We start from the raw sequence: 15,611 nt of genomic DNA, 5'->3' as shown, positions 1-15,611 counted from the left end.
ATTGATAAAATTGCGTAATTGGAGATTAAAGATTATTTGGGGTGGTGGTGGCTTTTTTGACAGTGGCGGGCGACTGTGGAAGTCACACTCCATCAATCATCGAAGGGGTGGCCACTCAATCTTGACTAATCGTCATAAAGCGACAGAGAAGACAGTGACAAATGTGCAAACAGCAATTTTGATTCATTCCACAGGCAACTTCCACCCCCAAAACCAACCCTCAAACCCAAGGGGCCAATCAGTCGCGCAAGTTGAGAGCATTAACTTTGTGACTATTTAATCATTTTTATGATTATTAATAATCAAATTTTGATAATGTTTTTTGATTTTTACTGAATATTTGATGAAAATTTGATTATTTTTTGAATATTTTTTATTCTAGTTTGAATATTTGATTAAAAAATTTTTATTTTATACAAAATTATGATATTTTTAAATTATTTTCTGAATATTTGATGAAAATTTGATTATTTTTTGAATATTTTTTATTATTTTCTGAATATTTGAGGAAAATTTGATTATTTTTTGAATATTTCATTAAAAAATTGATTATTTTATACAAAATTTTGATATTTTAAAATTAATTCTGAATATTTGATTAAAATTTTATTATTTTTTGAATATTTTTTTTATTCTTTTTTGAATATTTTATTAAAAATTGTTTATTTTATTCAAATTCTGATCATTTTTAAATAATTTTCTGAATATTTGATGAAAATTTGATTATTTTTTGAATATTTTTGATTCATTTTTGAATACTTAATAAAAAAATTGTTTATTTTCTGATTATTTTTAAAATTGTGGTTTTAATTCAAATTTTGAATATTTTTCAATTTTACTTGAGAAAAAATTCATTTTTTTTTATAATTTAGTTCAGAATTTGATTATTTTGATTTTTTTGTTTTTTTTACTTTCAAAAATAATAATTTTTTTTTAACTATTTTATTTGCAAATTTGATTTTGTTTTTGCAATTTAACTTTAGGAAATATTAATTTTTTTTTGTAATTATTTTTTTCAATATTTGATTATTTTGCAATTTTATTTTCGAAAATATTAATTTTTAATTATTTCTTTATTCATAATTTTATTATTTTTTCAATTTTTCTTGGGAAAACTTGTGGGAAAATAATCATTTTTTGATTATTTCACACAAATAATCGATTATTTTCCTCTAAAATCGCCCCTTATGATTTGCCCCTTGGCTCAAATCACCCCCAAACTACCCCCAAACCCTCGTCATCAGCGCGCCTCGCAGCAGAGCACAAAAGCTCCGACAGATGCTGAAGAGAGAATTACAATTGTCTCGTCTTGTTCTCGTCTTATTTACCGTGTTTCTCGAGCGGCTGCGGAGGAAAAGCCAACACTCGGCATTTCACGCATTTCCCCCCGATGATTTCCACCCTGTCACCGCACACACACACACGCATTGTTCCCCGGGTCCTTGCGAATCCCTTTTCGCCCACGAGGAAAGAGTCCCATTAATAACATCTTTAAGATACACGGAAAAACCCTCAGTGGAAATTATATCGCGAGTGGATTCCAGCTGAACATCTCTTTCTTTGGTTATCACCAGTGTTGTGCCTTTACATGGTAAAAAATACCTCTTTACATTTTACACGTAAAGAATATGTAAAAAATGTAAAATGTAAAGTAAAATGTAAAATGTCAAGTAAAATGTAAAAATTCTTTTCTGAAGTTTAAAAACTACTGAAATTCCCGTGGAATTCCCGTGGAATTGCAGAAAATACTTCTTGTCAAATACGCCGAGAAGTTGCAAAATTGTAAACAACAGTGAAAACTCAGGAAAATCTGCAAATTGTTGGCATAAATTGAGTAAGATAAGTTAATAATTCAAGAACTGATGTTCCAATATATTTGTTTGATGGATTATCGAAGTTTTACTCTAAATTTTACAAGAAAATTTGCTAACTGAACGTATTTTTCTTGTATTCTTTTCGAGGTGCTTCTGCTGCCGATTAACCATCGAGGAAAACACCAAGCAAGGAAGAAGAAAGTCCATCCAGCAATGAAAAGGTCTGTAGAAATGTCGGATTGCATTTTATGAACTTCATTCTTTGGATTTTGGGCAAGAGAAGACGATTTTCATGCCGATTGCCGAACATTTCGTTGTTTTTTGGCGAATAAAAACCACTTTAATCACACTTCAGTCTTCTGACAAGCGCTTCTGACATCCCAGGAACGCCATAGACGCCCGCAGGATATTCTTCGATGGTCAATTCCTAACTAAAAACGGCTCTTCAGAGATCATCTTCACATTCCTGGACAGAAAAGGACAATGTGACAGTTGCTTATTATGCTTAATCCAGAATGCACAGCGGGAAAAACCAATGTTTAGCAAATATCTTGGCATGAACTTCAAGGATTGCAAGAGATTAAAGTTTTGCCTAAGAATCATAAAACCGAGAAACCTGAATGCACATTTTGGTCTTAATTGCCTAAACGAGGGAAGAAAAAATTCACAAAACTCTTAATGATTTTGGCTTCATGGAAAAAAAACGCCTGAAGTAAATTTCCGTTATTAACGAATGTTCGATTCGAAAAATTGAACCCAATTTTCGTATTTAACATTTTTTCTTTACATGTTAAAAAAAAAATGTGTGTAAAGAAAACATTTTTTACCATGTAAAGAATTGTGTAAATGTAAAAATGTAAAAAATTCGCCCAACACTGGTTATCACGACAAGTTGAGGAGCACAAGAAGAATTCTTGTCAGTAGATAAAAAGCTCACACATTGCGCTCGAGGGAGCTTTTTTTCCTCCAACTGTAAAATTGCGATGGGAAGAAAAGAGTTGAGAAGAAAATTGTTGGAAAATCAAGTGATTCTGAGAGAATTTCATGTAAGAAATGTTGTTTGTGTTGAGATTTGAAATTCTGGGATTGCTTTTCATCATCGCCAAAAAAAAAGAAGAAGAAGAAGAAGAAGAAGAAGAGAAAAAGCTTGAAACAAGGGGTGAAAAATTATGTACAATTGCTTGTAAATCTGTTCAACTTTATTGATAAAATCAGATAAAATACACTTTACATAATTGTTCAGCTCGTATGGCATGGATCAAATCCAAATTCTAGTATGTTATAGCTGACCTTAAGACCTTTCCAACGAACCACCACGTAAGGACCTAAGTCCTTTCAAACCCTAGATATAAAGGTTCAAATTTTTAAACCTTAAACGGCCATAACTCCGCTTCTAATTAACCGAATTGAATAATTTTGAGCTCATTAGAAAGGTTTCGTAAAATGCCATCTCCCATCTAAACATTATAATTTGGTAGAACCACCGCTAGAGTCGCTAAAGTCGAGAAAACCATTTTTTAAACTTTAAAATTAACTTTCTTGAAAAGTAGGCTGTGTATTTTCTTTAAATTTTAATATGTTATAGCCGAGGTCGAGACCTTTCCAACGAACCGTTACTTTTAGGGCCCTATTAATTAGGAGTGAAGATATGGAAGGTCAAAGTTCACACTTTTATCGGCCTTTATCTCCGGTGTTTATCAACCGATTTTGATCATCTCTTCAGTAAAAGACGTGTCTCAATGCCCTTTAGTAGGCCATATTCATTATTACTCTGTGACGTCATGACAAATGCTGCCATATTGAAAAACCTTTGAACGCCTGTATCTCTGCAACTTGATCATAAATTTTCTTTAAATTTTAGTATGTTGTAGTTGAGGTCGAGACGTCTCTAAAAATAGGTTATAGTTTTATGTGAATGCAATAGAACCGGAGTTATGACGGTTTAAAGTTTTAATGTTAAATATGCTATAACTTCGGTTCTCTTTATCCGATCGTTACGATTTTGGGCTCGTTGGAAAGCTCTTACAAAACTCTACGACTATTTAGAACAACAGAAGTTCATCAGACCACCGCCAGAGGCGCTAATGTGAAAAACATAATTTTTGAAATTTGGAAGTGAAAAATTTTGTTCCAAAGTCACACTATTTTTGGATAATTTCTTAAGTATTTCGATAGTACAGATTGAGACGTTTCCAAAATGGGGTCAAACTTTACGATCGAAGCCATAGAACCAGAGTTATAATTGTTTCAGGAAAAAAATGCATTAATCAAAACTGTTTCAATTCACTTCTTTGCTCAAAATGACGATTGCAAGCTCAGGGATTTAATAAAAAAATTTGATATTGTATAAATTCCCGTGTAGTGAATAGACATATCATTTCCCCCTTGAATTAATTGGCTTTGATCAAGGGGAAAGTCACTCGCGCAAGTTGAGACCATTAACTTTATGATTATTTAATCATTTTTATGATTATTTGTGATTATTAATCAAATTTTGATAATTTTTTTTTTTATTTTTACTGAATATTTGATGAAAATTTGATTTTTTTTTGAATATTTTGAATATTTTTTCTGAATATTTTATTAAAAATCGATTATTTAATACAAAATTTTGATATTTTTAAATTATTTGATGAAAATTTGATAAAAATTTGATAATTTTTTTTGAATATTTTTGATTCTTTTTTAAATATTTAATAAAAAATTGTTTATTTGATACAAATTCTGATTATTTTTAAATTATTTGTGATTTTAATTCAAATTTTGAATATTTTTCACTTTTACTTGTGAAAAAATTCTTTTTTTTTAATTATTTAGTTCAGAATTTGATTATTTTGATTTTTTTTCTTTGTTACTTTACTTTCGAAAATAATAATTAGATTTTTAATATTTTATTTGCGAATTTGATTTTTTTTTGCAACTTTACTTTAGGAAATATTAATTTTTTTGTTATTATTTTATTCAATATTTTATTATTTTGCAATTTTATTTTGGAAAACATTCTTTTTCTGATTATTTTATTAAAAATTTGTATTTTTTCACAACTTTACTTTGGAAAAGATTCCGTTTTGGATAATTTTTTTGTTAAATTTGATTATTTTTCAATTTTATTTGAGAAAATATTCATTTTTTGATTATTTTACTCAAATAATCGATTATTTGATTTGAGAACATTAAGTTTCCTCTAAAATCACCTTGTGATTTGCCCCTTGGCTTTGATATTAATTATCACTGAATAAAGCACTAAATCAGTAGATTTACAGCATTTTGATTGTACAAAGCAAAATTACCTGAGCGTTATTATTTGAAAGCGCTTAGCGAAGACGTCAACCTCTTTCGGAAAATGTCAGCAAGACAGCAATCATGCGAACACAGCGCCATGCTTGATTGAGTAGCGCACTCGCATTAAACTGTATAACACTGCAAATGTCATGGTTTCTCATGAGAAAAAGGGGTGAAAGAATCAAAATACACTAAGAATTTTGAGCAATAAGCACACTTTCGGCCTGTTTGTCAGTCTAGATTAGTTTGAAGCATTTCTTTAAGCGCAATTTCCATGGAAAAATCCCCAAAAATCCCCTTTTCGCTGTTATACGGCGGCAAAAGAGCGCCAAAGCGCTGTGTGACAGTGGCTGGCATGCCAGCGTAGTGAACTGTCATCCACCGACGAAGATTGTTGGATGTGTCATTCCGAGTGTTCGCTTTCCGTGGTTCGGATCTCTTGTTCCATCACAAGCTTGTTGGATTTTCAGTGAAAATTCTCGCAATAAAACCACCCCCAATTGTCCCCAACACACCCCCACCGGTCGTGTGTCCAAAGTGTGGTGAAAAGGTGGTGAAAATTGTTGGTTTTTCTCTGTTTTTGTGCGATTTTTGTGGTGCTTTTTCGCAAAAGAAGAAGAAGAGGTGCATTCAGTCAGCGCCCCTTGCGGCGCCGTGTGCAAACCCAACAACAGTGTGTGTTTTGAGGAAAGGAGAAGAAGAAAATGCAATTTTCCCTTCTGCATCTCATTGTGGAGTGATTTTGGCAGCGGAAGTGAAGAAATTGGTGATTTTGTGAGTGTGTTCTTGTGTCGTGAAGAAGATGCCAATGGGCGGTGTTTGGTGCTGAAAGTTCTCAATCAAACACACACACACACAAAACAGTGGATTTGACGCTTTCTTGTGCCTTTGAGAAAGTGAGTTTTTCGCGTGACACGCACGCCATCCGCTTGATGCTGAGCCACACAGTCATCGACGACTGGCAATGACATTCCGCGCCCGCGAAGTGCAGTGAAATCTCCCTCTTGAGCGCTTGTCTCTCTCTCTCTCTCTCCACCCCAGCGACGACTCTGCGCGCCCCTCAGACGCCACCCAGACAACCGCCCAGACACCCTCAAAGCAGCGCCCCTCAAGAGATGCGCGAGTTCAAGGTCGTGGTGCTGGGCTCCGGAGGCGTGGGCAAGTCCGCCCTCACCGTCCAATTCGTGTCCGGATGCTTCATTGAGAAGTACGATCCCACAATTGAGGATTTCTACAGGAAGGAGATTGAGGTGAGTTGACCGAACTTTCGCAGCTCCCCAAATTGCCCATCTTCTTCTTCACACGCGCGCTCTCCAGCGCAAATTGCCCATAGAAATGCCCGCTTTCCGGGAGTGAATCTTTCTGGGCGAAAGTCAGTGCAATTAACCCATTAAACAACGTCGCTGTCAAAGCGCTGAAGAGCAATTTTCCATTGAAGATTGAGTGTGTGAAAATCCTCTCAAGAAAGATTTCTGACACACAGAATAGGAAATATATATATTTTTTGCCAGTTGAAGTTCAATGAAAAACCATACAATTTTAGGTGGTTTTCGACTGGGTCTCATTCCACGGTGTGTCGCTCCCTCCGAGGCGCTACCCGTCCCAGGATCTAGGGTCCACGGGTTTCCTAGAAGTGCCCGAAGAACTTTTCGCCCCATTTCATTGGGGGTGGTCCGGGGGATGGGGTGATTTGGGCTGTTAGAAGCAGAAAAAGACCCTAAAAGAAGTGCTTAAGGCCAGGATTCAAGGATGGTATCGGGGTCAGATAGCCCAATTATGCTCAAAAGGCTTCAGTCAAGCTCTATGAAGGAGTTTGTGGCCATTGGGCCCCCCAACCCCAATGCAGAGGACCCATATTGGGCAATCACGTAGTACTAGGCAAAGACCTTTAACAGTGCGGTCCACGGAGGACCGAGGCGGGGTGTGGCGACGGTAAATGGTTTCTGGGTTCAAAATGAAGGATCCTTGTGATTTTCAGAATTTTCCGATTTTTTTTCACTGAGATATAGTGAAATTTCCCAAGTGGAGCTACAATTAGTGCCAACGCAGAAAGTGATAAAGTTCCCTAGAATCCCTAGGATCCGGCGGTGGGGCCTCATATTGGGGGTTTTGTTTAGGCTATGAATAGGCAATCAAATGCCATATTTGATATTTTTTGATTTTGCCCCAGAATAACCTACAGTGGAGCTATAATTAGTGCCCACGCTGTAGTTTAGATTGAAATCGTTGGAGGATGCTCAAGTTTGACTTGCAAGTTGAACCCCACACTTGGATGCCATATATCCAAATAGGCTTGATGACAGATTTGTACACGAGAACTTTTGAGCGAAGAGGTAGACTAGAGTGGCGGCCGAGGAGCCAGAAGAGCTTTGCCGTGCGCAGTTTAAGTTGAGTCATCTTAGTAGTTATTTGATGCTTCCAAGTGAGTCTCCTGTCCAGGTGAATCCCGAGATATTTAACATGAGTCTGCTGAGGGATCCTTGAGCCGTTCAGGGACACAGCCGGGCAGGATCTCTTTGTTGAGCGTGAAGGTGATATGAGTGGATTCACTGCCCTGATGGAGTCATATCTTGTAAATCGAAAGTTTCGGGTTTATCAACAGTCGGAGCTGTCTGAGTTGAGACCAATTGAGGCTGGGGCGTCCCACAGGGAAGTGTTCTGGGGCCAATCTTATACCAGATCTACACTAGAGATTTGCCCACGTTGACGTACGTCACCACTGCCACTTATGTTGATGACACTGCAATCATGTGCTCACATAAAAACCCAAATACAACCTCCAGGGAGCTCCAAGAACATTTGTGGGATATCCAGAGATGACTTTCTCAGTGGCGCATAAAGAATAGGAAATATGACAGAAAAATACTATAACCCTATGGGGAAAATCCATGGAAAATTCCTCGGAACTCCGTTGGATCAATAAGGAAAATCCTATGGAATTCAGCATGGAAGATTTCATGCTGAATTCCATAGGAATTTGGATGCTGATAAACTTAAGTTGATCGAAATATTGGTAGAATTTTGTCAGAGCTTTTTAACGAGTCCAAAATCATTATGATGGGATCAACAGAACTGAAATTACACGTATTTAAAGTTAAAACTTTAAACCGATATTACTCCAGTTCTACTGCATCTGTGAAAAGTTATAACCTATTTTTAGAGACATCCTGACTTGAACTACAACATGCTAAAATCTCATCAAATTTCACAGAAGATTTGCCGAGATACAGGTGTTCAAGGTTTTTTTTTAATATGGCGCCGTCACTGATTATATGACAGGTTAATGGAGAATAAAGTCTACTTAAGGGCATGTAAGCACGTCTATTTAAAGAAAGTCTAGAAACGTTCCTTACAAGAGATTTGACATTGAATGATCAAACATCGTTTTTGCGACTTTGGCGCCTCAAGTAGAGATTTCACCAAGTTATAATGTTTAATGGCGGACAGAAGAGTGACAGATTGGATTTGACAACATCGCACATTGATATCTCTTGTCAATGAGTGAAACATGACAAAATGATCTGCTTTCTCATCATATTTCATCATATTTAGCCTTCCTGAGTCCATTTTTCCATTTTTCCGAAGTGCTCGGAAGATTCAGAGTGTCTCTTTGGCCACACACAATTCCCGGAATATTTGTGCATTCGAGCCACTCAAGTGTCGCAAAGAGTGTTCAATGACTGGCGCGCAACAACAAAAGAACCAACGCCAATGCAGCAACGGAAATGAAGCGCACAACACGCGTCTTGTACGCCAAGCGCGTTGAGGTGTTGAGCGAAATACAACAACAAAAAAAACATGCAAAAATCAACTCAACATTTTTACGTAACATTTCCCGAAGTTTGAAGCAAAAGAAAAAGCTGCAATTCACAGCAAAAATCGACAAGAGAGAAACTCATCGGAAATTTGCAGTGTGTGTGTGTTTCCAATTGACTGAAATATGGAGTGGGAGACGATTAAGTAACAAGAGGATTTTTGTGTGCCATTTATCGCGGATTTATCAATTCTGTCTCAATCCACCGAAAAAACATCATCGATAAATTGGGAAAATTTCCAGCGATGGCGCATTAAAACCGTGCGATTTTCGTGGAATTACTGTGATTTCACCTCATTTTGGGTGAGAATCTCTGTGACAAAGAGAGAGAGAGAGAGAGAGAGAGAAAGGGAAAGCCGTGCTGACATAAATTGAAAAAAGAATAAAAAATCATCGGTAACAGGAATTTTCCAGCAATGGAAAAGCATTAAAATTATCTTATTTTAATCAAGTAAAATTAGAAGAATTTTCTCAATATTCAGCAAAACATCAAACATAATCAAGGGGGAGATAATACAGTCTGAAGTGGTGTACAATTCAATTAAAGTCTTTGGAAATGAAAATGCTTGAATATTTATCAATTGGATGCATTTAAAAGTCATTTTAAAAAGAAATCACCGCGATTTTTGGAGAAAAGAATTGTTTTTTGCAATTTTCTAGGTTATGTTATGAATTTAAGACAAACTTTATCACTAAATAACCTCAAAAATCACTCATTCTTTCGCTTAAGCTGGTTTAATTTTGAATTTTGTTGAAAACTACAAGATTTCAATGCGAAACTATGTTAATTACACTAAAATTGACACATAACCTCAAAAATACTGTTTCAAGATACGAAATTGTCTATTTTAAGAGCTTTTTGATTGATTTTTCTACTCTAAAATAGTTTAATATTCCCCAAATTTGCCTCTAAAACATTCCGAAAATGGATTTTTTCAAGGATTCTTTCAAATACCTCAAGATATTTTATAGGTTATGTTCCAAAATGCATCCAAAAGAGCGATTTAAAGTTAAATCATATCAAAAAATTCACTGGAAACTTCAAATACATCTAAAATACTGTTTTTCTCTGAGTTTTGAAGGTTATAAAAGGTAAAAAAGGCGTCTTTTTGGGTCAAAGACTCCTAAATTTGAGGTTATGTTAATTTAAACGGTTGAAAAATAAGGAAAAATCATATTTAAAGCACTGGAAGTGTTAAGGATTTTTCACGGAAATTGTTGTACAGATTTTAGCCACATTATCTCCCCCTTGAACACAATAATTATGATTTTCCCGATAAAAATCATTCAATTGAGAATTATAAAAGAAATTTCTTAATAAAAAGGCATGAAAATGAAGGGAATAAATCAGAAAACGAAGCCTTAAATACAATTTTAAGTTATTAAAAATCTGTTCGAGTGCTTTAAAAGTATTTCAAACTATTTAAGAGTATTTCAAAAGGTCCAGTTTCAGTTGTTTTTCTAAAAAAAGGTTTAGACCAGGGGGGAAATATACAGAAAGTGCTTGAATATTTGTAATATTAAGCGTTTCAGAGCTTCTTTCAAAGTAAATTAACACTCAAATTTGAATAATTCATATTCTTTAACGTTAATTTGCGCTAAAATTGAATCATAACCTCTAAAATATTGTTTAAGGATACGAAATTGTCTATTTTAAGAACTTTTTGATTGATTTTTCTACTCTAAAATATCAAATTTAAGCTCATTTTTGATTAGTTTTGCCTTTAAAAGATTCCAAATAATTTTCTTTCAACGGTTCTTTGAGATATTTCAAGGTAATTTTTAGGTTACTGTTTGTCTGTAAGTTTTTTTTCAAGGTCAAATAAGTAAAAATTGAGTATTTGAGAAACAAATGACGATAAAAATGTGAGGTTATGATACTTAATGAGGTTAGAAAAATCTATAAAGTGTTCCGCAAAAGGGGAAGAAAATAAGGAAAACGCATGTTTTAAGTCAGTGATGAAGTTCTGGAAGTGTCTGTGGAAATGTCAAGAGCCGTCTTATCTCCCCCTTGATTTAGACTTTTCTGTTTAATAGAAGTTTTTCTTCCATTTATACTCCATTAACCTGTGACGTAATCAGTGATGGCGCCATTTTGAAAAAACCTTGAACGCCTGTATCTCGGCAAATCTTCTATGAAATTTGATGAGATTTTAGTGTGTTGTAGTCCAGATTAGGGCGTTTCTAAAAATAGGTTTTAGTTTTTTGTGGATGCAATAGAACCAGAGTTATGACGGTTTAAAGTTTTAACTTTAAATACACTTTAATTTGGGTTATATTTATCCGATTGTTACGATTTTGGGTTCGTTGGAAAGCTCTTGCAAAACTCTATAAACATTTCGAACAGCTGAAGTTTATATGACTGCCGCTAGAGGCACTTAAAGTCAATAATATTATTTTAAAGTAAAAAAAAACTGTTTCAAAGTCAATATATGACCAGTTTAAGTTGATTTTTAAACTAGTTTTAGACTTTTTCTGTCTAATAGAGGTTTTTCTTCTATTTAAACTTGCTTTGCTTGATGTTGTCCACTGAAAAAGCGGCGGTAAAATCCAAGGGGCAAAACGCAAGGCGACTTTTAAGGAAACTTTTAATGTTCTCTAATCGAATAATCAATTATTTGAGAAAAATAATCAAAAAATGATTATTTTCCCGAGTAATATCACAAAAAAAAAACAAAGTAACCAAATTCTGAATAAAATAGTCAAGAAATGAATAATTTCTCAAATGAAATTCAAAAATATTTGAAAAAAAATTATTCTTTCAGAATATTTACAATTATTCAATTATATTCAAAATTTGATTAAATATTCCGGAAATAATCAAAAAAATAATCCAAATTTTGTATGAAATAATCAAAATTTGAAAAATAATTAAAAAAAAAATTTTTTTTTATAATTCATATTCAAATTTTGATTATTATTTGATTATAATAAAAAAAAATCAGAATTGTTTTGATATAATTTTTTTATAAAATATTCAGAAAATAATCAGAATTTGAATGAAATAAAAAATTTTAATCAAATATTCAGAAAATAATCAAAAAATAATCAGAATTTGAATGAAATAAAAAATTTTAATCAAATATTCAGAAAATAATCAAAAAATAATGTGAATTTTGAACGAAAAAAATCAAAATTTGAGTAGGGGTAAGTGGGGCAGCTTCAGATTCAAAATGCTGCTCCAACTTGAGGATTTTTTCTTGAAAAATCGGCTGAATATATTGAAATGATCACAACGCTCAAATAAACTCTCGTCTGTTGAGCTTCAGAAAATGCCTTTCATTGGGCATTAAAACTGATCCTTTTTCCTCTAAAAGAGGAATGAAAATAATATTGTAAATTATCTGAAACTGCCCCGCACGGGGATGTTTCGGATTGCTCTGGGGCAGCTTCAGATTTTCACTGATATTTACCTTAAATTCCATTGTGGAATTGTAGAATCGCGGACAAATGATCACTTTGATATCTATTCTACGCACTGAAACTGTTTATTTCGCTAAAAATCGCCTTTAAAGTAATATTTTCGCGACTTTTCTGGACCCTTGCACGGACTGTCAAAATGTCTGAGCGAAAAGCAAGTTGCCCGTCATTTTTCCTGTGTCGCAACGCCACCATGCGTGAGTGGTGGCAACTTCAGTGCCACCACAAATCAAATCAGTGCAAATCAGTGTTTTTCGCGTGTATTTTCTCACTTTTCCACTAAGAAGTCGTTTAACGTGATGAAGCAATGCAGCACAGAACGGCACTTTGTGAAAAATCTTCAATATTTGCCACAAGAAAATTTCGACCGTGATGTTGCGTCATTCTGTCAGAGCGCGCTGTTGTCAGTCCGTGGCGATCCGAAACTGCCCCGTGTGCAGTGTTTGTGCATTTTCCACCACCCACTGAAAAGGCCGTGATCAGGAGGAAAAGTTCGGGCATATTTAGAATCTCTACTTAACTCTCAATAACCTTTGATTGTGTTTCACGCGAATTGTGGCTTTTTTAATGGAGAAAACACGCAATCAATTCGGCAGCAAAATTCTAGTTTGTGAGTGATTTTCAATTTTCACTTATTTTATCTAAACAGTCAAGGCAATCCTGTGCAAATTTTCGTCAATTGTAGTCCTTAAGGACTACAAACATTGTGTGAAGACCAGGAATTTATTCATGTAAAAATCTCTGAGAAAATTAAGAAATCTGAAGCTGCCCCAATCTGAAGCTGCCCCATTTACCCCTATTAGGCCCTATTGCTAACCCCTATTGCTTAGTGGAAAAGTGAGAAAATACACGCGAAAATCACTGATTAGAGCAGAAATTTCGAGAAGCACATTTTGCGCGGAACTTTCGCGGCGCGTCAAGTTGCCACCACTCACGCATGGTGGCGTTGCGACACAGGAAAAATGACGGGCAACTTGCTTTTCGCTCAGACATTTTGACAGTCCGTGCAAGGGTCCAGAAAAGTCGCGAAAATATTACTTTAAAGGCGATTTTTAGGGAATTAAACAGTTTCAGTGCGTAGAATAGATATCAAAGTGATCATTTGCCCGCGATTCGACAATTCCACAATGGAATTTATGGTAAATATCAGTGAAAATCTGAAACTGCCCCAGAGCAATCCGAAACATCCCCGTGCGGGGCAGTTTCAGATAAATTACAATATTATTTTTAATCTCCTTTAGAGGAAAAAGGATCAGTTTTAATGCCCAATGAAAGGCATTTTCTGAAGCTCAACAGACGAGAGTTTATTTGAGCGTTGTGATCATTTCAATATATTCAGCCGATTTTTCAAGAAAAAATCCTAAAGTTGGAACAGCATTTTGAATCTGAAGCTGCCCCACTTACCCCTAATCACGAAATAATCGAAAAAAAAGATTGAATAATCACAAAGTTAATGGTCTCAAACCGTGAGTGATTGTCCTCTTGGTAAAATCCCAGCTAGCCATAAAGCCAATGAGTTTATCCCACATTTTTCGGGTGGCTTTCGAGTGAGAGACTCAATTTTTATCTCGATCATCTCATCCACTTGTTTCTCTGAGTCATTTTCACAATGATTTTCTTTTTTTTTTTGCCACAAACACACAAAGGCGCAGGTGAGAAAGAGCGAAAGAGAGAGAGATTGTAAGAAATGTGTAATCATGTAACAATTAACTTTTCTCACTCATTTGCCTCAGCATTTGATGGATCTTCGGGGTGATTTGAGACGCTTAAGGAGAGCAAACTCTAACACACACAAATCCGAAAGAAATTTCATCTAAGCAGATGTTAAATTGCACTGTGTTTTTTCTCAATTTCCGTCTCAACTCACTTTACTTCTTCTTCTTTCCTTCACAATATTATTATTATTATTCTTGTTTTTGTATTGTTGTGTGTGTGTTCAATTTTTCTCCTCTCTTCTGTGAAAAACTCAAGTTGAATCTCTCAATGTTAAAAGGCGGAAAACGGTCTTGAGACAGTTAAAACGTGATTTACGTGATTCAATTCTAACATCTGGTTTTTCCTCAGCCTTTTATTGCTGATGCTTTGCTTCGGTGTTAATGATTTTTTTTTCTGTTTTTGCCACTCGTCAAATAAATACATTTGCTCGATTTGCTCAATATTTTTGGATTTTAGGGGAAGAACAGGGTGATTTTGGAGTGTTTTTAGTTTTTGACTTTATAAAATTATTGTGTCATTTTTGACTATGAAACCTCAGAAGGATTCAAAAAGGCCCCTAAAAACGACATTTAGTCACTAACTAAACCTTCTTTACCATTTTGAATGACAAAACATGTGATAAGCCAACGCCAAGAGTCGCTTATGCGAACATCGAAATGTAACAAACTCGATTTGTAATTGAGCTAAAGTGATTTTGGATCTAATTTATTTATTATTTGTTGAAATTTATTTTAACCACTATAAATGAGGTTCTGAATAATAACTTTATTTAAGTTTTTGTTGGTTCACGATGTTACTAAAAACCACGTAGTAATCGATGGATTTTAATCGCCACAAAGTAGGCAATTCACTCAATTATTTTCATATTTAAACCACTATATCTCGAGTTCTATGGCATTGATAAAGAAGTATAAAAACATTTAAGAAACGTCTCAATCTGGACTATCAAAGTATCTAAAAAATTAATTTAAAATATTTTTGACTTTAAGCAAAATTAGGGACCTAAAAACAAAGACATATCTCCCCTCCTATTATTTCAATCTTCATAAATGACGGATCATTTGAAAGGTCTCAACCTCAGCTACAATATATTAAAATTTAAAGAAAATACACAATGTAGTTTTCGAGTTATTCGATTTTGAAGTTTCTAAAAGGGTTTTTCGACTTCAGCGCCTCTAGTGCTAATCTTACCAAGTTATGATGTAAGAGTAAAAGATTGTATTTTATGAGATCTATCTAATGAGCTTTGAATCATTCAAATCGGATAATTAGAACAGGAGTTATAGCCATTTTTAGTTTTGAAACTTTGTACCCTAGTTTCTAGGGTCTGGAAGAACCTAGGTTCTTTAGTGGTGGTTCGATGGAAAGGTCTTGAGATCAGCTATAACATACTGGAATTTGGGACAAATCCATGCCATAGGGGCTGAAAAAATGAGTAAAATGTTTTTTTGGGATGTTCAAAATGGCTGACAAAGGGGTGGGGGATGGATTTGACATCATCAAGTTCTAGCGGCAGTAGAAATTTTGACTTTTGGTGCAAATTGCATGTCGATATCTCTTCCCGG

At 34.7% G+C, this 15,611-nt stretch overlaps 1 protein-coding gene across 1 annotated transcript in view; it reads left to right on the top strand.

Moving 5' to 3' along the window:
- The first annotated feature begins 5,585 nt into the window (after positions 1–5,585).
- Positions 5,586–15,611, top strand: part of LOC132264416 (ras-related protein Rap-2a) — a 122,473-nt gene continuing 112,447 nt past the window's right edge. The window contains exon 1 of the mRNA XM_059764626.1: positions 5,586–6,346. Coding sequence (XP_059620609.1) covers positions 6,212–6,346 — 135 coding nt within the window. The 5' untranslated portion in view covers positions 5,586–6,211. The remainder of the gene's footprint in view (positions 6,347–15,611) is intronic.

Source organism: Phlebotomus argentipes, unplaced genomic scaffold (assembly GCF_947086385.1).
Source record: "Phlebotomus argentipes unplaced genomic scaffold, Phlebotomus argentipes genome assembly contig_51, whole genome shotgun sequence".
NCBI lineage: Eukaryota > Metazoa > Arthropoda > Insecta > Diptera > Psychodidae > Phlebotomus > Phlebotomus argentipes.
This window is presented reverse-complemented; position numbering and strand designations above follow the sequence as displayed.